General features: G+C 38.7%; 1 protein-coding gene and 1 long non-coding RNA gene across 2 annotated transcripts; one reads left to right on the forward strand and one right to left on the reverse strand.

Annotated features, from left to right (window-relative positions):
- Positions 1-2,657: 2,657 nt before the first annotated feature.
- On the forward strand, positions 2,658-9,008 carry H3-3A (H3.3 histone A). Its single transcript, XM_026682107.2, has 4 exons — positions 2,658-2,800; positions 4,356-4,510; positions 5,393-5,546; positions 8,377-9,008. Exons 2-4 carry the CDS (start codon positions 4,383-4,385, stop codon positions 8,503-8,505), a joined length of 411 nt encoding a protein of 136 aa, XP_026537892.1. The 5' UTR covers positions 2,658-2,800; positions 4,356-4,382; the 3' UTR covers positions 8,506-9,008.
- Positions 9,009-11,641: 2,633 nt separating this feature from the next.
- Positions 11,642-22,700, reverse strand: LOC148132812 (uncharacterized). Its single transcript, XR_015749462.1, has 3 exons — positions 22,638-22,700; positions 20,274-20,381; positions 11,642-11,732 (listed from the first exon to the last, which is right to left on the reverse strand). It is a non-coding gene; the product is annotated as an uncharacterized LOC148132812 (long non-coding RNA).
- Between the last annotated feature and the right edge of the window lie 984 nt (positions 22,701-23,684).

The following is a 23,684-nucleotide window of genomic DNA, read 5'->3' on the forward strand; positions in this document are numbered from 1 at the left end:
TCTCTCAGTACCATTTTTGCCATGGACACAACCTACATTTTATGACCATGCTGAGGATGATAGGATCTATCACCAACCATCAGCCATTTGAGACTTTGTGGGAATTTGTGGGCGTGCATAAGCGCACCAACGTGCCTACCGTCCCTGTCCTATTGTTTCTCTTATTCTTTTATTTTTCTTATATGTAACCATTTCATGTATTCACAACTATGTATACATTTATACTTATTATCTTGTAAACAATTGGCAAATCAAATAAATAAATAAATAAATAAATACTGCCTCGCCTCAGATCACTGGGATCTTCCTTCTGTGACCATTTCATTTTCAGCTCCAAAAGAGAGAAAACCCTTGGCTTCTGAAGAAATATCTGTATAATGTTTGACCAGTGCATTGGAAAGGATCAGTCAGGTGTTAACATGAGTTCATTAGATAAATGGGGATAGGTATACCTGTTTTTAAATATGAGTTTAGCACATTTTTGAAAGAATGGTAGATGTGGGGTTAAAAAAAACAAGGCTAACATGCTCTGATAAAAGCTCTAATCCTACCTTTCAGAGAGTTTGGGAAATATAGTCCGATTACACCAGACATTCATTGCTGGTTCTGTCCTAAATAAATGCATTTTATTTTGTGCTCATTCTGCAAAAGAGAGGGGGGGAGGGAGGAAGGGGGGGAGAGAGGGAGAGGGAGGGAGGGACAGAGATATTTTGTGTGGCATACTTTTTCCTGTTTATATTACTTTGTGGGATTGTATGTAGCCATTTTCCCTAATCTTGGGCCACCTTGCATATTCTTTGGGTTCCTTCTGGGTCCTGCTGGTCACAGTCACTCATTGCCAGTACTGACATATTCTTGCATTACTTCTCAATCTGGAGTTTTGTGTGTCATATATCAATTTCTGTTGTCCTCTTGTAATTGAAATCTCAATCCATCCCATCTGATCTATCACTTCTGAGTAATACTCTTCTCACTGATTCTTTGCAGAACCTTTACAGTTGAAATGCACAAAAGAGCCCAAGTGAAAAGACCCAAGGCAGAATAGACAGGACTTATTTCCCTTCAGCCTGAATGACCAGTTGGAGCCCAACAGTATTCTGTGACTGGGACATCAGTTAGCCTAATTTTGAATACAGAGCTCTTCTGGAAGAGTAGTATACCCATGTCCAAACATAGCCTGGCTGACACATTTGTAGTACATAGGAAGGGCACATGAGATAAAAGGGAGCATCTTGCTTCTCCAAATTACCAATTGATCAGCTAGGTTATTTTGTGACATGGCTTTGCAAAAGGAGAGATTTCAGTTATATTAATGGTGAGAAATATTTCATTAATTCCACTTCTTGCAGCGGCTGATCAATCGGAGTCAAATATCAGAGATTGTTTTAGGATTCAGTGACATAAGTATGCCACTATAGCACATCTGAAACACATGGTTTTTCATAAATATCATCTCATGGAATATACATACCATTATGGAAATCAGAAAATGAAACTGTTAGACCTAAACCAAGAAACGGAAATGTTTCAAACTGTTAATATTATGGGGATTTGTCTGTTTTTAACTGCTTCTTCACCAAACTTTATCCTCTAAGTACTATTTCCCAGCTGCTGCATGGCAATATGTGCAAGAGTAATAAAAAGGCAGAACCATTCACACCACTAGAACCTAGAGCTAGTCTTGACTCCAATTTTACAAATCTCAATATGGCGGCCTTTAGAAAACAAGCAGATCAATTGCCTTGCCTTCCTTATTCGTTACTGAACTGAGCCCAACAATCCATGTGGCCATCATAGTTTAGGAAAGTCAAGCATATGTGATGTACAAATGGCAACTGAGCATAGAGAATCAATTTAACAACTCAGTAATACTGGAAGTATGTGAATAGCAAAAACAAATGGACCGCAGAGGGAATTGGTAAAATTAAAGAATTACTAGCGAAACAAAGTATCTAGTCAATAGACTGCATGTAAATATATCATGACAGTAGGTGATGAGCTAAAATGTTCTTCTTTTAATTCTGTTCTATATTTCAAAGACTTTTCAAAAACAAAAATAGCCTGACACATTTATCTAACACGTCTATCACAACCTTTTTAATGCCCCCTCCATTGATGAACGATCGTTTTTATCATTAGTCTTTGATCTTTAACGGCTCATTCACTTGGGTTTATATTCGTGACCGCCGCCTCACAAACTTGTACACTGGGATACAAGGGGGGTCTCTTAAAATGGGACCACACGTAGAGTGCTGAAAGGGATTCAGCAGCGGGGAACACGAGAGGATGGTGTCGGAGAGAACTCCTCCCCGGTCAGGTACTAACGGTAGTAATAAGTGACCGTTGGCCTGACAGTTGGGGCTGCTCGCGGTTTGGCTGTTGGCCATCGAATCGGGCCGCGTGATCTCCCGACATCTGTACCGGCTCTCGCTAGGCGGAGGGAGAGGGCGGCCAGGGGAATCCCTCTCTTCCTCTCTCACTTACTCACTCTGTGCCTGGGGCGCGCGCAGCGTGTCTTTTGTGTTTGTACACACGGAGGCGGCCGCGGGAAACGGAGAGTGGGTGGGGAGGAGAGCGGGTGGGCGTGGCCTCGCCTTCCCTCCATTGTGCGCCATTGGCGGCCTCTGGGGGAGGAGGCGTTGCCTGGGCGGTCGAGGGGCGTAGCTAAGCAGCAGAGTCTGCCTTCGCGAGTCAGCCATCTTTCAATTGTGCTCTCATCCGCCGTCGCCCGCAGCAGCTTCAGCACCTCCTCCTCTTTCCTTGCCTGCTCGGCAGCCGCGCTCAGCGTAAGCGGACGGGGGTAAGTCTTCAGCCTCCTTTACAGGACCCCCCCTCCCAGATCCCCGCTCGGCGGTAGACCCCTCCGAGCCGTCCCCTGGCTTCCCTGGCAAACTTCTGGGAGCGAGAACCGCTGTTGGGGAACCGGAGAGTCCCTTTATCTCTCCGCCTTCCCGAATACGGCGGAGAAGCTCGGGCTGCTCCTTCCCTTTAGACCCCCCCACTTTGCTTGGCCGTTGCCCCTTTCTTTGGCCCTCGCCCTCCCCCAAACCTTCACTGTCCTTCTCCCCACTCCCTCGCCGACTCCCTCGCCCCATCGCCGCCCTAGATGGGAGCCGGGAAACGGCTGCAAAGGGAAGCCTCGTTGCCAACCCCGGGAAAGTCTCCTTGCCTGCCTTCCCCTCTTCCCCACAGTTGTTGCTCAGCTTCACCATCTTGTCTCTTTTCTCTGGTCACCGACCATATTTTTCCCCCTCTTGCCTAAAAAACCATTCGGAGGGGGAGAAAGGTGCCTTGGAAAGCCTTCGCACCCGGGGAGATTTGGTGTTGGGGGTTTGTCCAAACTTTTCCACTCTCCCCTTAGCCTGCCGGATCTCACCTAGTTTGAAGCGTTTGCGGGCTTTGGATGCTGCTGTTTTATTTTATTCCCCCCGTCTCTTTCTCTCCTGCAAAGGGAGTAGTAGTAGGGCTGCGTTTGGCGATTGTTTCCATTTTGTTGGGGCTGAGTTTGCCAGCGAGAGGCGCTTGGGAGCGAGGCAGACTGGCACTTACATAGGCAGAGGCGGCAGCCCCCCGCAAAAAAAGTTCTCTCGTTGCTTTCTGGCTCCTAACCTCTGACTTGGCTTTTCCTTTTGTGGCAGAACTCTGGCCTCGCGGGCGCCTTCCATTTGATTCCCTTCGCCCGCCCGAAAGGAGCGATGGCTTCTTTGCAGCAGCAGCAGCAGCAGCAAGCTGTCAGCCCGGGCTTTCCCCCTTCTGGTTGCCCCTGCTTTCATGCGGACGTTTGCCCTTCTTTTACTCCGTTCAAGCTATCCGTCGGTTGCACGTCCCCCCCCCCGATGTCTTCTGCAATCGGGGACACTTTTTTCGTCCCCGCCAAGGGGAGGAAGGGAAGGGATCGAGGTGTTGCTATTAGGTTGGAGACACCTTCGCTGCATCGCTCTCCAATTTGGAGCGCTGGGCAAAGGGCTTTAGGCATCTGCTGAAATCTTAGGCGGATAGATTTGCCGCTTAAATACAATTAGAGCGCGAACTCCCACCGACATTTTCTCATCCAATTTAGGACTTGTAGGGAAGGCTTTTTTTAAAAAAAACAACAACACAAAAACACGTTGCAAGCCGATAAGCCGGAGTGTCAGGCAGGCTGCAGAAGTCTGCTAGTCGGATTGGCATCGAAGGTGTGGATCTGCGCGGTTTTAATTGTTTTAAAGGTTTCTGGGGATTCTTTTACATCCGAGGCGTGATCAATTTTTGTGCGTGGGAAAAACAAAAAACAAAAAGGGCATTTTCGGCGGATGTTTTTCGACCGGCTGCCTTGTTCTAATGTGGTGATCGCGTGGGTGACTTCTTGCCGATAGGTATAAGGAAGAGAAGTTCGCGGGAACATGGCTCGTACCAAGCAAACTGCCCGCAAATCCACTGGGGGGAAGGCGCCCAGGAAGCAACTCGCGACAAAAGCCGCTCGCAAGAGTGCGCCCTCTACCGGCGGGGTCAAGAAACCTCATCGCTACAGGTATAAAAAATGAGCGGAAGAAAAAGTCTTGCGATGTGATCGCCCCATAAACGACGCCGAAATATTTATCGGAACGCAGTTTTTTTGCTCGAGGAGGGTAAACATCAGTTTCTTGGATCGAGTCAAGATTATTTAAGCAAGGTCGTTATTTTTTGAATGCAAAAAATTTAGACCTGACTGGTAAAATATTTGGAACGAAATATGTCTGTAAACCAGTGGAATGACCAATAATAATAATAATGGACCTATTTTATTAATTAAATCAAATTTAAAATAGAATCGGGAAAAATGCAGCTTTAATATTAACCTGAGTTTGCTGGCTTGTAGGATGCCATCATAAGGCTTGATAAATATAGTGGTTATCTAATATTTGGTTTATTTGTTTCAAATATATTGGGCGTTTTTCATTTACAGCGTTAACATTACAGTAGTTTAATTCTTCAACCGTAACTGTACAAATGGTAGGTTTTGTACAGTGTACCACTAGAGGGCAGTATCTGATCCAGAATAAGAAGTAAATACTACAGATTTTATATTTAAAAAATAAATAAACAAAAGAAATAGCAACTGACATAACTTGTTGGTATTTTAGAAGCCACTAATTTGATCAGCAACCTCCATGGTAAAAAGTGATTTAATTTCTTAACAACTTTCATAGGAGTTTGAGAAAACAGAATACAATTGAATTATTGCAATTGGAGTCTTATATAAAGTTCTGTTTTTAATTTAAGTCTACTTATGTTTTTTCTGCAAGCTTATTTCATTCATGTAAATTGGTTTTGTACAGCATGTGTTTCTGTGAATATACATTGAGTTTTGTATATTTCTTTTTAAAATCGGAAGGGAAATGCTTAATTATTTTTGCTTTGTTTTTATTCAAAGGCCAGGTACTGTAGCTCTTCGTGAAATCAGACGTTATCAGAAATCAACTGAACTTCTGATCCGCAAACTTCCATTTCAGCGCCTGGTGCGTGAAATTGCCCAGGACTTCAAAACAGATCTGCGTTTCCAGAGCGCAGCTATTGGTGCTTTGCAGGTAAAAAATTGTTATTTTAAGTTATCCTTCTAAAACACACACATCCTTTGGTTGTGACTAATGACTAATTGTGTTTTTGCTATAGTAGATATTACAATTTCCTCTACTAATCTTTTTTATATTAAAGAAAAATACACATCTTTTTCTATATGTTTTTTAACCTTGTTTTGAGAAATTACAGCATTGCATTTTGCTCTAAATAAATCTGTTTAGTTATATTACATGGGTGGATGTAGATTTGCCAACAGAAATTATACCCAAGTTCTTTTCTACGAGTGCAGCCATTGATAATACTGTGCTTTTGGTATGTGAGAATGCATGTGATTGGTTGCTTCCATACAGTCACCTTATTGGTTGAGCTGTTTCTATGGTCAGTCAAAATTTAATATGATTGGTGGGCTTCAGAAATAAGAATCTATGTAATTGTAGGTGAGCTGATAACTGCCACTGTTTTTTAAAAAAGTAATCTGCTTCCTCAGCAGAATCTCAAAAGCTAAAACAGGGATTGTTGGAGTTCAAAATATATTCTAACAATAACATTATGACAATGTAAGTATTCTAAAGAAATGTGATGATGCCAGTAATTTTAGATTAGCAAATGTTTTGCGAATATGAATCGTATTATGCTACATGAGAAAGGGACCATTCTTTTTTATGTAAGTATTAATGGAGAGAAAATACCAGTTTCTTTTAAGCTGCTAAAGAGTGGAAAGTACACTCTTACTGTATGTTGTGTGATTATCAACTTTATACTAATAGAAACCATTCCAGAGAAATTCTCATCTGGGTGGACCATGTCAAATCTTAGCTAGATAAATGTACATTACAGGTGAAATGCAAGATTTTGTCTTGCAGTTATGAATAAGTTATGTCTTAAAATATAAAGTTAAAAGTGCTGTTTTCACATTTTAGAAATTTGAATTACTTTGAAAATGAGATTTCTGATTATCTGCTTGTCATTGCATGATTCTCTAAATAAGGCAAAATCATTGTGAGGTCAAGAATCCAACATTTATGACTATAGTCAACTATTCCATGGTTTAACACCATTCAGTGTAATAGTTTAACTGAAAACTAACTTGGATTTATCTTTAAAAATATTACTATTTTTTCTTTATGCATTTTACATATGAACATATATCCTTTGTTAATGAATTGTGAAAGCTCTTGAGATAAGATACTTGGAATGTACCCAAATCCAGTCTACTTCTATTGCAGGTTCCTCCTTAGTTCCTCCATACTCAACATGCAACATTGTGTAAAATAGTAAATCAATATTGTATAGGTACAGGTAGTCCTTGACTTACAAAAGTTTGCTTAGTGACCGTTCAAAATTACAAGTGAAAAAAGTTACTTATGACCATTTTTCACATGACCATTGCAGCATCCCCATGGTCATGTGATATACATTTGGATGCTTGACAACTAACTCACATTTATGTCGGTTGCAATGCCCTGGGATCATACAATCCCCTTTGATAAACTTCTGACTAGCAAAGTCAGTGGGGAAGCCAGGTTCAGTTAACAACCAAATTACTAATTTAACAACTGCAGTGATTCACTTAACAAATTTGACAAGAAAAATCATAAAATGGGACAAAATTCACTTAACAAATTTCTCATTTAGCAACATAAATTTTGACCTCAGTTGTGGTCATAAGTCGAGGACTACCTGTAGTCCTCGACATACAGCCAGTTGTTTAGCAATTGTTCGATAGTATTGTGGTATTGGGAAAAATTTACGAGCAGTCCTCACATTTAAAAGCCATCATAACATCCCCATGGTCACATGATCAAAATTCAGCTACTTGGCATCTGGTATGTATTTATAATAGTTGCTGTGTCTCAGGCTCACATGACCAGCTTCCAATAAGCAAAGTCCATGGGGGAGACCAGATTCCTTTAATGACTGCATGATTCATTTAGTAACAGTAGTGATTCGCTTAACAACGGGTGGGATGCTATCAGTTCTGCCCGGCTCTGTAGAACCAGTAGCTCCGATGAGTAGCAGACACAGAACCTGTTCTGTGTCTGCTGCTGTTTGGCCTACCCACCTGCCCAGGCTCTTACCTGTCCTTTATTTCCTACTTTTGCAAGCTCAGCTGCTTTGCGCGGCACAGCTGAGGTTGAAAAAGCAGTAAAAAAAGTGTTTTTTGAAACACTGCACACCCGTGCTGTCCCGGTGGCTCAGCTAATGGTGTAATACATGCGCGCACAAAACACAAATACCGAACTGGTAGTAATGCCGGTTGAATCCCATCCCTGCTTAACAACCATTACAAAAAGGTTGTAAAATTGGATATTACTTACTTAGCAACTGTCTTGTTTAGCAATGGAAATTCTTGTCACAGTTGACATAAGTTGAGGACTACCTTAGTTATGGTTTGAAGGAAGGAGAAAAAAGAGATGTCTGTTAAAACTAAAATATCTACAAACTCAAAGCATGGCATTCATTTCTATTTCTATTGAACTAGAGATTGGGTCTATTCTTTTAGTGAGAACAGCATTTTCAGAAATAATTATGAATTGCCTTTGTTGTTCCCATTGGTGGATTGGATCCAATACGGAGCTGTGTTTTATTTTGAAAGTTACAATGAAAGAATGTTAATGGGGCTTGGAAAATACAATATAAATAAAAGAGCCAAGAAAATCCATGTGTGGAACCAATAAGAGAGTTTTAGATACAAGATTAAAATTAGGAGTTAAGATACAGAAAAGAATATTTTTCCATTTTCTTTTGCTTAGCTTGAAAATAAACTTACCTGCGTATTTTATGAGGATTTGGGTACTTTTTATTTTAAACATTTAAACTATTTTCTTTTCTCAATAGGAGGCAAGTGAGGCCTACCTGGTTGGCCTGTTTGAAGACACCAACCTTTGTGCTATCCACGCCAAACGTGTCACAATCATGCCAAAAGATATCCAGCTAGCACGCCGCATACGTGGAGAGCGTGCTTAAATTCTATTAAGATGGATTTGTCATTCTCAAAACAAATAAATCTCTTCTTCCTGTTATTGGTAGTAATGAACGTTAGATTTTTTTTCCCATGGGGTTAAAAGGTACCTAAGTCTATGGTTGCAGATGGAAAAATAGAGGACAGAATCGGGTATTGGCAAGTTATTTTTCATTTTCATTTGTGTGTGGATTTTTAATATAAATGTGGGGACATATAAAGCATTATTGCTCTTTAAAAAACCCATTTCATTGAACAAAATTTCAGCAGTTCAACTTTATAACAATTATAAATATGCCAGTCAAACTTTTCTGGACAATGCCAGCATTTGGGTTTTTTTTTTAAAGGTAAATTTCTTATTGATGGCAACTATATTAAGTCTGTATCATACAATAGATCCATCCACTCATACTTTTCTAAGTTGTCCTACATGCAAGTTCATGTTTTTAATGTTGTCTGTCTTCTGTGCTGTACCTGTAAGTTTGCTATTAAAATACACGAAATAATATTTGTTTTTGTCTTAATTTTTAAGTATTTTACTTTATTACCTATAATTCAGTAGCAATGGATATCTATTTAAAATGTATTTAATGTGCTGCATTTATATGAAAAAATTTATATGAAAAAAATGTATATTGTAGCTTAAATATAGAATTTATGAACCCATTAAAATATTTGAGGATATCTTGTGTCTTAGAAGTAAACACAAATATTCATATTCCAACAGAGATTCAGTTTTGTTGAGCTGAAACGCAGCTGTATCTATAAAACATGATTAGGTAAATTCCATAGATTTGCTGTGCTTTCAGTTTTTATTTCTCAAAAGGTGTGCACCAAAAAGCATGATATAAATGTTGTACCTTTAAAGTACAGACACTAGTTGAAAATTATATGTGCAACAATTATGACAGGCTTCTCTAACCCTTTGCCCCTAATTCATTGAGGCCATTGAGGTAAGTTTTAGTTTCTCAAGAATCTATTTTTTCAGAACATGCCATACTCTGATGTTTCTGTCTGGAATTGCTCCAATTACATTAAAGTTTTCAGTACATAGACGGGAACCCACTTTTTATACAGAAAATACATAGTTACCAAAATGATTATCAAGACTTCCAACAATTTGAATTTATAGAAATGCACTTGTTTGAAGGAGTACAATTGAATTTTTAAGGTTTTTTTTTTCCTGATTCTGTTCCTTCCTGAACTGACTCTTATCCTTGGAATTCTATGAAAACAAATATGATTTAATTGCCTTAGTAAAGTTCCATGCTTATTTATTCCCTGTCCATGTTTAGTACTGCTAATGACATCAGAGAATAAGTTCAAAATGGGCCATATTATTTTGAGACATTTCAATTATTGATTGCTAGCCGCCTGGCCAGTACAAATAAGGAACTTGCATTGTCTTGCTTAAGATACAGGACTCCATTTTACAAGGAAAAACTAACTAGATACAAAAATACAATTTTAAGTATATACAGAAGCAGTATTGTGTTTTAGCCTATTGATTTGTAACCGTGCTTAGGTTAACAAAATTGGACGTATAGGAAAAACTACATTCCTGATTTGAAAACTTCAGTTATGATTTTTGTTGTTGTAATAAAACAAAATTTTCATTAATTTTAATGAAAAGGTGACAGAAGCAACACATCTTTTCTTATCTCTATGTCTGACACTGTAGAATATTGCTTCTTTTAATCTGGAAACAATGCCACAATTCAAAGTGAGCATTCTAGCTAGTGCTGCGTAGATGTCTTTCAGTGTGATAATACTGTGAAGATGTGAAACTTTGAGTAGTTGGAGATGTACTACTATTTGTTTGATTTATATCCCACCTTTCTATTCAGGGACATTTGAGGAGGCAGATTCAGCTGTACCTTGGCACATGAGGGAGCAGTGAGGCATGCAGTGAAAGAGACATGCATGCCATGCTTGTCAAAATCAAAACAAGGGGAACTCTTCTTGCTGCAGAGAGATTGAAATGTAAGGCTGAGTTGAAAGTATTGGACTGGGGAGTGGGAAAAAAGAAAAAAAATATTCTGTAGGAGGTTGTGATTTAGTGGTCCAATATTTTATCAAATTAACAGTTGCTACTTAGGTAAGCATTGTGCTAAAATGAAAAGCAAACTATCCTTATGGATTAAGATTCCTTTTTTCAATCCCTCCTGCCAGAAAACCAAAACACTATTAACATTCATCTGTTAGATGGATGGTATCTGAATATGGGGTGTGGGGTGTGTGTGGGAGTTAATAACTACATGGAAAATAGTATAAAATCAAATCTGAAAACTACAGAAAATTTTGGAGGCTTCTAACACCATGAGATCCAGAAACTACGTATTGGAATTTATATATCACTCTTCAAACAGCAAAACAAAATTCCTAAGTTTACAAGTTGTAATCACCCAAGTACACCTTCAGAGCAGCACAACAAATGAAGCATGGACTAGTGAGTAAAGCAGACTAAAAACATTATGAAACTGGTGCCTGAGGAAAAACAAAAATGCAGTCAACTGAAAATTGTCACACTTCTTCAGATGATTAGGAGTCTGAAGGCCCTCTGTGGATGAACTTAGTGTAAAGCAGGTTCCTGGGAATCGGGCAACCCATCAAACTCCAAGCCCTAAAACCCTGGTTGTCCAACTTTTTGGATTGCATTGAATGGAGAGGAATTATCTTGAGCTGTGTATAAAATATATAGTTAATGTATATAAATAGCAAGCTCCTTGCTATTTTTTATTCTGGTCATGGGGCTGCATTATTAATTGTTGAAGGCCACATGCAGTCCATGGGCTGTGGCTTGTACATGCCTGCCCTAAACCATTTAGGAAACAACCACTATTGCTGCTGTCTTTTTTGACTCTTCTCCCTGTGGATACCTTGTCACCAAATATATTTGCTACATGGGGAACATCCATATGGACTATTCTGAATTCATTTCATTTACTTAAATCCACTTTTATTTTGGCTCAGACTTCCTTCCCCTTTCTTTGATCCAGTTGTGCCCATTTGCTGGAGTGTAGCTTTGACACGCCACCCTTTTTCTATTCTTCATTTGATCTTTTTTGTAAAACAGTTTTTGCTCTCTCCAGTGCTCAGCAAGTCTTCATGGTTTTCAGTGAATCTTCTTCACTGTCCTTCAGATATTCTTCCAATGCCCTTTTTCCTTCAGTTGTTTGCTGTACTTTCAATATTCCACACCCACCTTGGTAAGTAGAGTCTGTCAATATAGCTTTGTAGAAGGACATGATTATTGTCATTTTTCTGGTCTTTATTAAGTTATATAGCTGCACATATCACAGTTGTATCTCTGAGTGGTAAATCTGGGATTAAAACTCTCAAAAGCAACAAAACAGCAAAAGTTGTAGAGATAACAATGCAATAACAGTACTATAAAATGGCACCTGAGGACAAGCTGAACCAGTCAACAAAGTCATATTAAGACAAATCACACAGATCCCATGCCTGGAGGGATATCCTGGTCTTCAAAGTCTTTCAAAATGCCTGCAGGTTTAAGGCCAAATGAATTTCACATGATGGACGTGATTTAAAACTTAGGATCTGGATCATGACCATCCTTCCACATCTAGTAGAACAGGCAGAAATGGTGGAACTACTTGAATGCTTTTGGCTTATTTTCACACACACACACACACACACACACACAAACAAACACAGTTAATCTTCACAGTAACATTTTAAACAAAAGCAAATAATATTAAAAAAAACATTTCTTTTCCAAAGTGATGTAGCTGCTTTGCTTTGCTATTTAAAAATGGAGGGCAACATCCCTTTATGATCTCACTTTAAATTTTTTTACATGAACTTCCATTGGAGCGGATCATCTCTTTGAAGATCTCCTCAGCTGTACTGTCTGACAGTGAGTAACAGCCTAGATTACAATGTCTAGTAGCTATGAGTGAAGGCATTGAAGTGCTCTCACTAAGGCACAAGAGTAAAGCCACCTATCCACTTCACAGTTCTAATTTTAAGAGCTTTTCCTTGGGGAAGGAACTGATCCACGTTGGATAATGGAGTGAGTAAAGACGATAAACAGAACCAAAAAGGGACTGTGGGTTAAAAGTGCACCATTGTTTTTAAGCTGAGGGCTACATCCAAATATTAAGTTGTATCAGAGGTGGTATTCAGCAGATTCTGACCAGTTCTGGAGAACCGGTAGCAGAAATTTTGAGTACTTTGGAGAAGCGTCAAATACCACTTCTGACTGGAGTTTGTACAGTATCCTTCCCCTGCCACGCCAACCAAGCCACGCCCACAGAACCGGTAGTAAAAAATTTTGAATCCCACCACTGAGTTGCATGCTTTTAAGAATGGAAAGGAACTAGAACAAATTAATTTTGATGTGATGTCATAAACTTTTAATTTTAATTCACATTCAGTGAGGTTGATAGATTTATATCCTGCCCTGTCCTCCAGTTACCCATTTCATAATGTTCCCTTCTTTTCCATTTAAAAATGGCAATTATGTAGTAGTTCAGCAATTTCTGAGGGCTGACCTCAAGATTTGAGGGAATGCATCTCTCCTTTGGTGTAAATTTTTGTACTTCTATAGGCAGAGCCAATTAAATTTAATTTGCTATCCACCAAATTAATCTTCTGTTATACAAACCTTCCTGCCACATCATATAGTGCAGCATGGTGGAGGACAAAGATTTAGCCCTTACCCTTTACATTGTAAGCCAATAATTTAATTGTTAGCACAGTTGGAGAAATGCAGACCGGAGGATATGTGCACTAAATGATGACAATGAGATTATTCCAAACCAGATTTGGTTACGCAAGGAACAAACTCTTTAAGAAAATTAAATGAAAATGCTTCTTGACTGATATTGTGGTACTTCTAATGGAGCCATTGTCTATAGAAAGCACAGAGAGAAATGAAAATGAAGACAACTTAAGGACACTTTTATTTGCACAGTATCATACATTAATCTAAAGCATAAAGCATGTTTGGTTTATGTGAATTCTATTAGGTTTAACAATTTGAGTGAATGAAATCATAATGGCTTGCTTAACTAATTCACTAAGGTTTATACTTACTTGTGGACACAAGCACTTTTGGTAGGAACCAGGGAGAACATTCCAGAAGGCAATTAAAGGGATTTAGATATTGAGAAAAAGAAGAGATGAACAGTGCTTCAGAAGTGATTTCCCCCAATTACAATAACATTGTTTGGTTTCTAAAATAGGAAATAAGAGATGAGGAAGGGCCCAACAGATGGGGAAACAACAGAAAAAGAGGCCTTGCGGGAGAGCTGGAAATTATTAGGCAAAACAAAAAAACACAGGGTGTTAGTTGCACAATATTTCCACAACACATTCGCTTCTGAAGAGTTTACTATGCTCAATTAATTACCTTAGTTCAAAATATAATAAAAATGTCATTTTTAAAGCATCAAGAAATTGATAGTTGTTGCTTAAGGCATGCACACACACACAAACAAGCCCACACTGAATCAAGAAGAGATTCCCAGTGCTTTATTATGTGAAGTCTCACAATACTGTTACCTTAAGAAACATGAGAAACGAAAAGAGAAAAAAGTGCATCTGTCCCACCATTAACTATTTTCTTTTCGACAGAAGTAAATATATGTAGCTGAGGGCTAAATGTGAAGTTTTTGGTACTCTTTTATTACCCAACTAAATAACATTATCAGTGGTAGTGAGTGTGGGGCTTGTTCCCTATTTATATATAGTAGCTCACCAATTCTGGTGGGGGTATGGTATTTGTAGTAGTTCTTTAATTAGGGTATTGTTTTATGGTTGATTGTTTGCCTGGTATTAATCCCTCCTTATCTGAGTGCTGGATGCTGGAGAGGATTGTTCTGATCATTTTGTTTTGTTGGAAGAATTATCCTTCTGGGTTCAGTTCCAAGTAGGGAAAAAGACACTGGAAACATGGAGGCTGTTTGGAAAGATGGTTTAGTCGTGGACAGGACTACATGGCTTGGAGCTCCAGAGTGAAAAGGACAATCACATGCTTCAAGATGTTGGGTGAAGGAGAAAAGAAGGGCTGAGATGCTGAGAGACCTTTAGTTTTATACCCTCTGTTGGGCCCCACCTTAGTGTTTCCTGTTCCTGTGTAAGAAATGTATCCCATTAGCTGTCAAACTCCCAGGGGTGGGGGTCTTAGCTAACTTTGTAGGCTTTGTCTGGACCAAACGGCTTCACCTGACTGCTGGCTGATGGAATCTTCTCAGGCCATGTGGTGAGATGGGTAGAGGGCTTTGTTATGTAGAATACCCTGGCCCACACCTTAATGGCCTGCCCATTAACAAAGGTAGAGTGAGCTTCTGCTTCTGAGGTGAGTTTCTGCTTCTGGATTTCTCTTTTTAGGGGAAATATTCTACCTTTTTGGCATATCCTAAAATATTTCATTTTCCTAGGAGAGGGATGAGTTTTAACTTCCAACAGTTTCTTTCTTAGTTTTTTATTTAATTGTCTTTTGAATGGTGTGGTTTATTTCTATGGGTCAACTGATGGCTGATTTGTCTAAATGATAAGCTTTCAGGAATTCTCTTTAACATTTTTGATCTAGGTCTAGGATGTTTGCAATTTCCCAGTTGTTAACAAACCAAGTGTTGTTAAATTAAGAAATTTTCGATTCATCTTCTGACTGCCAGCTGGTGTTCCTAGAAGTGCTCTGCTAAGTCTTCCGCCTGTCTGTTCTACATAGAGACTGTGAATCATTCTTACACTGAATGTTGTAGAAAAGTCCTATTTTTTCTTCTTGAGTTACTGGATTTTTAAATTTACTTAAGATATTTTGGACAACTTTAGTAGGTTTGGACATACTATATGGCTATAATAATCTGATTATTTCTAAGAAGTTCTTGATGTATGGCAGTGTAACTCTTTTCATAGCTTGTGCTTTCTTTTTTGTACAAATTCATTCTTTATGAGGATATCAAGCCAATTGTTAGATACAGCAGAAAAAAAATCTGCTAAAATTTGCCGGGATACTCAGCCCAATTGTAAGTATATGTTATTCAGAGATTTATTGAGAAGTTCTATAAAACATTTTCTGAGGTATTCTTGATGTATGGCAGTGTTATTCTTTTCATAGCTTGGGTTAGTTGTGGTATAGTAGGTTGAGTGGTCCAATATTTTTTGATAAAGTTGTGTGGGTATCCATTTTGTTTGAAGATGTTGCATAAGTGGTCTGTTTCCTTTTTCTGGTGTCCTGGGTTGCTGCAGTAAGTTTATGCTCATTGAAATAATTTTCCTACACTTCTCTTGTGGGAGGTTGGATTGTAACTTTGGTGATGAAGCACTTGGCTAGTGTAAGGTTGTTTTTAAATGGTTGTGTTTCAAATTTGTTGCCATTTCCTCTGCTAATGAGGATATCAAGGAAGAGTAGTATATTGTTATTCTCGTCTTCCCTTGTGAATTTTGTTCCTTTGAAGATGCTGATGATTTCATATGTCCTCTCCAGTTGTTCCTGTTATATTATGATGACAGTGTCATTTACATACCAACCCATACTTTTTGGCTGTATGTGTGGGACTGTTACAGTTCATAGACATTACATTTCGGTCTCTGCTAAGAATCCTGAGAGTGGTTAAATTAAGTTAAAAGTGAGGATTCTGAAAAGATACAAAAGATAGTGTTGTGACAGTAGAATACTGTAATGAGTTAGAAATGAAATAAATAAATAATCTATGAGATAAAACTGTATTGTTATGTAATGGTATGTTTATTTATAATTAATTCAATAATAAAGAAGAGAAGGAAACATTGCAATTGTTTCTAAAGATTGATAAAATATTGAAAAGAAATGTGAAAGATTTATAAGGAAATTTATACCAGTTATTAGAATGAATTTGAATAATTATTTTGCTTATTAATAGTAAATAATTTATAAGATAAAACTCTATGACTATCCAATGGTATGCTTATTAACAGTTAAGTATGAAGAAGGGAGGGAAACATTTCAATTGTTCTCAAAGATTGATAGATATTGAAAAGAAACGTGAAAGATTTACAAGGTTCATACCAGTACTAGAATGATTTTGAATAACTATTTTGTTTACTAATGTTTATATATATATATTGTTTTTGCTATGTTTTTAGAATTTTTCTTTTTACATTTTCAAGGGGAAGTACCAAGCAGAGTCTGAATGATGATAAAGCAGAGTCTACATGATATAAAATAGATATTAGAAATTTGAATGTTATAATTTTAGAATGCACAAATTCAGTGTTTAGTGAGATTTCATATGATAATAACAATAAGATTTAAAGGTGTTGCACTTCGATTGGCAATCATAGGGGGAATTTTGCTTCTTAAGAATGTTGGAAGAGAAAATATGAAATTGTAAACAAGACAGACAAAAGTATAAGTACAATGAATAAAAAGATATAGAAACTTAGCTAAAAGAAATAAAATTGAATAAGAAGAAAATGAGATAACCATAAAAGAAAATTAAGAGAAGTAAAGGGAGAAATAGTGAGAAGTTGGAAAAAGAGTAATAAGATATGAAGTTGAATACATAAGATGAATATGCATATGAAATTGTGTCTGTATGGAAATGTGATAACCTGGAACCATGCTGTACTCAAATAAGATGTTTTATTTGTTTTGTTAAAACTCAATAAAACTTTATTATATATATAAAAAAGAATCCTGAAAGTGATGATCCCATAGCTGTTATTCAGATTTATTGGTGTATTTGTCTATCAAACTGAATGTAGCTATAATAAAGCAGAAGTTGATGAGATCCATGATTCTCAAACTTACTTACATCTGAGTGTATTTGGTGTAGTACTGCTACCATAGATTCTTTGCCTAGTTCTATGGACATTAAAAAAATATATACATGCTAAAGAAATCCTGGGAGTTGAAGTCCATACATTTGCAGCTGCAGAGTTTGAAAAACACAGCTCTATCAATTTACCTTTTGGTGCATTACCAAAATGCGCAAAGTTTTCATGATGAAAACAAATTGGTTGCAAAGTTTGAAACATCTGTTGCAAATAAAATAACACCGCTCACATGATTGTGATTAAGTTTTAAATGATGTTAACTTCAGAACCAGCTTTGCGTGGTTATTAAGATGATGGGGGCCTAGAAATCAGGAAACTTGAGTTCTAGTCCCACCTTAGGCATGAAAAACCATTGGGTAGCTTTGGGCCAGTTACTTTCCCTCAGCCCAACTCACTCCACAGGCTTATTTTTATGGGGAAAACAGGAGGAGGAAGGAGTGTTAGGTATGTTCACTGCTTTGAATTATTTATAAAAATATATAGAGAGAAGTGGGATAAAAAAAGGTGGGACTAGAACTCAGTTTCTTGATTTCTAGGCCCCCATCATCTTAACAACCACACCAAGCTGGTTCTGAAGTTACTATCATTTTTAAAAAGTAATAATAAAAAATTGTAATTCAATGCACACTTTATTATTATATTATTCTTGGGGCTCCTTGGATACATGCATAAAATTCTCAGTGGTTTCCTATCCTCTCAATAACTCAATCAGCTTCCAACAACTGCTGTCTTTTAAATATAGTTTGATTGCTACTGTATGGCGTTATGGGAATGTTATAGACACCATTGTTAAAAAAACATCACATTAGAAGAAGTTGGACTATATTTAGATTTGCTTAGCTTCACTAAATTAGCTAGATCATGTAAATGCTGAGGATTTATTTGGGAACACATTTTATGGAACTTCTCAATAAAGAGAATAAATAAATCTTTGAATAACATATACTTGCAATTGAGCTGAGTATCCCAGCAAATTTTAGCAGATTTTTTTCTGTTGTACCCAACATTGGCTTGATACCCTTATAAAGAATGAATTTATATAAAAAGGCAGCATTCATGAAATTCCAAGGGGAAAGAACATTCAATGGAAAATATATTTTAATCCCATTTATAAAAGTGAAGCTGTAACCCCCTGATGATTTTGAACAAGAATTGAGAAGAAAATCAGTGAGAAGAGTTAAAAACCTACTCTTAGATCCCTAGCATTTCAGCCAAGTTCTATTTAGCAAGTGCAATTTTGTTTAATTTGAATTATTTCAGGCTATGAAAAGAAAACTGGTTTTGAAATGGGATAGAAAGTTGCTGCTTTAAACTGCAGCAACAATAGCTTGTGTGGCTGATGGAAAAGTCATGCACAAGAAGTAATGCTGGTCTGTATAAAACATGATTGTGAAGAGCCAGAGAAAAAGAGCTTTTAAGTGTGCTACAAATAAATCCACAATTTTTAAGAAAAGCTCTAATCTAGAAATCTGACAATAGATTCCTCCCCTCTTCAGTCAACAACACAGTAGTGAATACAATGGCATACCACTAGCAAAAAATAACTTCTTCACAGCTGCATGGAACTGAGGGTCTACAGAGTTCGCAGCATGTCACAGTTATGACATTGGTGGATTCATTTCTACATGGAGCCAAAAAAATAAATTTAAAATGCAAAGGAGATGGTGACAGCAGGTTGAACTTCTATATATTCTATCTTCCAGAGGGTTCAGAGTTAGATACCTTCACATGTGATATTGCTCCTTTCAAATATGAGCCTGTTCTGACCTAAGCCTTATTCAAAGCAAACACCAAACAGAGATAAAAGCAAAACCTTTTTAATGCTTCTCTGTGGATTCCGTTCATTCACAGTAAAACACTATTAAAAACTAATTGTCCCAGATAAGAACAAACCTTGCCAAGGTTGTGCAAGGCTGCCAAGAACACTAGATTAAATTGCAAAGAAATAATCAAAACCAAAAGTCTCCAAACACAAACCAGGATAGTCCGAACTTCCACAAGACTTGAAGTGCAAGAACTTCTTTGCTTCCTGCAAAGAATCCCATCTCTGAGGGCTGGCTTTTATCCCTTAAGGGAGGGGCCATCATGTTGCAGCCTTACTCCCGAGTTGCCCATGCTGCTGCAGCTGCTCTTTCCTTCGAGCAGCCCTACGTGCATGCGCTCTAGGCACAGGCTCCTCGGGGTCGTCTGCATCACTGCTGCCATCCTCCACAAGCTCCGAAGGCAGTACTCCACTCTCTGATAGTCCTGGCCCCATCCCTACATCACACGCAGGCCCCTCATCTGAGTCATCGCTCTCTGAGACCTCAGCCATCCATACCTACTGCTGTCAAACCACAACAGAGCCTTGTTTGACATGCAATCAGTGTTAAGAAGGGATTTAAGTATTAGGAATGAATGCAAAATTATGTAGATATTTATTCTTATTGAAAAATACCACGGTATTTAGTACTTCCCACCCCTATGTTCAGTGAAATTAAGGAAAAATAGTATAATATTCCATTACACACAGGACATATTAGCGTACATATATAATTATTGATGCTAAACTCTAATATAATATATTTTGGTGGCAGAGATTAGAGTGTAAAATGATCCCATTTCATGGTGGTAAAATATTGTATATAATTATTCATTATTGATAGTCATACTCATTCTTCTTTGCCTCTTGGAGACAAAGAACAAGATATAATTTCTTCTGTGTTTCACTTCATACAGGGAGCCTGAATTTTTCTTCTATACCAGCAATGGAATAAACCTCCACAATAGTTGTTGAAATAGTGAGGGAAACTGAGGACAAGTCATATGGCAAAGCTAAGTCTCTCTTTCTATACAAGTAATCCTTGACTTACGGCCATGATTGAGCCCAAAATTTCTGTTGTTTTAAGTAAGTTTTGCCCCATTTTACCACATTTCTTGCCTCAGCTGAGGTTGTTAAATTAGCAAGCTGTTAAGTGAATCTGGCTTCCCCATTGCCTTTGCTTACCAGGTTATAAAAGGTGATCAAATGATCCCGGGACCCTGTGACTGTCATAAATATGAGTCAGTTGCCAAGCTTCTGAATTTTGACCAAATGCCCATGGGGATGTTGCATCTGTTGTAAAACAAACAATGATCATAAATCACATTTTTCAATGCCGTTGTAACTTTGAGCGGTCACTAAATGAACTGTTGTAGATCAAGGACTCCCTGTAATGGGGAACAGCCGGATTATTCACAATGGTTGTCATTGATGTCCTCCACAAGAGACAATTGGCTCAGTTTGCTTAATGATAGGGTCATCTCAGAGCTCTGGTCTACTCTTACGATTTAAAAGATGGAAAGAAAGTCTCTATGGCAGCTCAAATCTCAAAAAGTCAGAAGTAAAATCCTCTGGTCATAAGTGCTGCCTGACCCATCCATCCTTCTGCCTTTTGTCACCACCTCCCGGATAATTCACTTATGTAGAATCACAAGTGGTTTGCACGGCAGAGCAACGGAGAACCGAAAATGAATGTGGGTGGTGCATGCGTGGCACTCCACAGATCTAAATGCCCTACAGGAGACTAGATGGCAATGGTAAAGGGCTACCAATCCTTTATCAAATTCATGTGTCATAAAAGGTTGTGTTCTTACATTGTGATGGAGCAATTCAAACCAAATAACTACATAGCATTCCTTTTCAGATTCAGAGCAATTCTTTCCATCAAATTCAGAATGGCTCTAGGCAAGTTAACACTAAGATAAATGCAGGGGTGGGCTTAAAATAGTTTAACAACCGGTTCTCTGCCCGGTTGCTGGGTGGGCATAGCCATGGTGGTCATGGCCTAGTTGGCCTCCTGCACTACCCTGGTTGTGAAAATGGCCCGCGGTGGGCTGTTTGCACCCTTCCTGGGCTCTGGAGGATCTCTGGAGGCTGGAAACGGGCTGATTTCCAGCCTTCCAGAATTTCCAGGAGGCCCATTTTTTGCTGTCCCTGAGTCTTTGCACAGGCCCTGCACTAACCTGCGATCCAAAGTGGGTTGTGTGGGGACACCTGGGAGGGGAGGGGCAGGGTGGGCTGTGCCAGCCAGGGGTGGGATTTGCCGATTTGCTGAGCTGGCCATAAAATTAACAACCGGTTTGCCCGAACCAGGGAGAACCAGTAGCAGCCCCCTACTGAATAAACGAATGCCTCATAAAATGTAAAGAACACTTTTAAATGTTGACAGAACTGCCCTTAATAATCAGACAATCCATCGTCCTTGGCTAGTTTCATAGTCCCACTAAAGAAATCATGCTTCTCACATGAAAAGCTAAATAAAGAGAAACAGCAGTAGCTTCTAACAGGTTGTGTTTGTAATATGATGAAGAAATCTGCAAAGTCAGCAATAATAAATTAGAAATACCAATACTTTTCTTCTCTCTAGTTGTTTTGACATTCACTCTGGTCAGTGGTGTTTTACCACCAGTTCGGTGGGCGTGCTTTGCGTATGTGCACACACTTTGTGTGCGCATGCACACCAAACACACACTTTGCGCAGGCACAGAGGCATTTGCGCAGGCGTAGAGGTGTTCTAACTCACTTCCTGCAAGCCTGCACGATCCCGGTCACTTCAGCAGCTGCCGTGCGGTACTCTTCTATGCCACGCAAAGCAGCTGCGCTTCAAATTCAGAGGATAAAGGAGAGTATGGGAGCCCAGGCGGGCGGGTGGGCCCAACAGCAGAGCGGTGGAGTGAACCGGTTTGGTCTCCGCTGCTCATTGCTGCTACCAGCTCAGTAGAACCTGGCCGAATCGGTAGAATACCACCACTGACTCTGGTTCAACAATCACTGCTGGTAGTGACAGGACAAGTGACATGAATACCACTGAAAGATGTAACTCCTGCAGATCAGTGGTGGGATTCAAATTTTTTTACTACCGGTTCTGTGGGCGTGGCTTGGTGGGCATGGCAGGGGTAGGATACTGTAAAATTTCCAGTCAGAGGTGGTATTTGCTGGTTCTCCGAACAACTCAAAATTTCTGCTACCGGTTCTCCAGAACTGGTCAGAACCTGCTGAATACCACCTCTGCTGCAGATACCACAGAACACAGTGAATGGGGAGCTCTCCTTCCTCCCTTCTTTTGGAACAATAATGTGGATATTCTTAGTGACATGGGTTCCAGTCTTATGTTAATAGCAGGCTCCTGACATGTGCAATAACTGAGGGTTTCTAATGGAGATGTGTATTCTACTATGAATGAGAAGATATTTGCAGCTAGTTCAATGAGGAACAAACAACTGTTGTCTACATGTATACCATTTTTACTTGATTAGGACAATAAATAGCTCCTTAGAGTGAATACACAGTTTTGGGACCTTTAAGACAAAGTTGATTACTGGCAATTACCAGGATAAGTGCCTGCAGTTTTCTTGGGAAGGTTTTCAGGAATGACTTGCCATTGTCTTCTTCCTAGGGCTGAAAGAAAATGATTGGCCCAAGGTCACCCTCATAGTCTCCCAATTTCTAGCCCAGTGCCTCAACTATTGTATCAGACTTTATACCAGTATAAAAATATTAGAATTTGTGATTTTGGGATAAAGTATAAAAAATAATGAGAAATTATTTTTAAAAAGTATTTGAAGTCTTACTGAGTATCAGATATGGAAAATGACAGCAGGTTACCATCTAAGATCCTCATTAAGCATATCAATTTCTTCCTGACCACAATTTTACTGTTTGAGAAACTGATAGATTTACACATTATATTCTGGGCAATTTGTGATTGGAATATTTGCTTTCAGTAGCACCAATAGATTAACATTTCATATGAATTAGTGCAGGAAACAAAAGAAAATAATTGATATGGAATGTGAGTTAGCAATCAGTTTTGCAGACAGAGTAAATATGTAAAGCCTTATTATGTTGTTACTTTATACTTAATACTCTAGAAAAAGTGCAGAGAAGAGCAACCAGGATGATTAGGGGACTGGAGACTAAAACATATGAAGAATGGTTGCAGGAACTGGGCTTGGCTAGTATAGTGAAGAGAAGGACCAGGGGAGACATGGTAGCAGTGTTCCAATATTTGAGGGGCTGCCACAGAGAGGAAGGGGTCAAGCTATTTTCCAAGGCACCCGAAGGCCAGACAAGGAATAATGGATTGAAGCTGATCAAGGAGAGATTCTACCTAGAAATAAGGAGAAATTTTCTGACAGTGAGAACAATCAACCAATGGAACAGCTTGCCTTCAGAAGTTGTGGGAGATTCATCACCGGAGGCTTTCAAGAAGAGATTGGACTGCCATTTGTCAGAAATGGTGTAGGATTTCCTGCTTGGAAGGGTAGTTTGGACTAGATGACCTACAGTACAAGGTCCTTTCTGTTGTGAATCAATAAAAGTGAATAACCTAAATGCAAATTAGGGGTTGAAAACCTGCACACTTGATTGGTCCTT

The sequence above is a fragment of the Notechis scutatus genome, chromosome 1, assembly GCF_049901735.1.
Source record: "Notechis scutatus isolate UNSWTSFEM ecotype Mainland chromosome 1, rNotScu1.2, whole genome shotgun sequence".
Taxonomy (NCBI): Eukaryota; Metazoa; Chordata; class Lepidosauria; order Squamata; family Elapidae; genus Notechis; species Notechis scutatus.

Excerpts from the sequence above, each read along its gene's own strand:
- H3-3A (XM_026682107.2), top strand. The coding sequence starts at position 4,383 with ATGGCTCGTACCAAGCAAACTGCCCGCAAATCCACTGGGGGGAAGGCG. Across the intron at positions 4,511-5,392 it reads AAGAAACCTCATCGCTACAG|GCCAGGTACTGTAGCTCTTC; the intron begins GTATAAAAAATG and ends TTTTATTCAAAG. Across the intron at positions 5,547-8,376 it reads CAGCTATTGGTGCTTTGCAG|GAGGCAAGTGAGGCCTACCT; the intron begins GTAAAAAATTGT and ends TTTTCTCAATAG.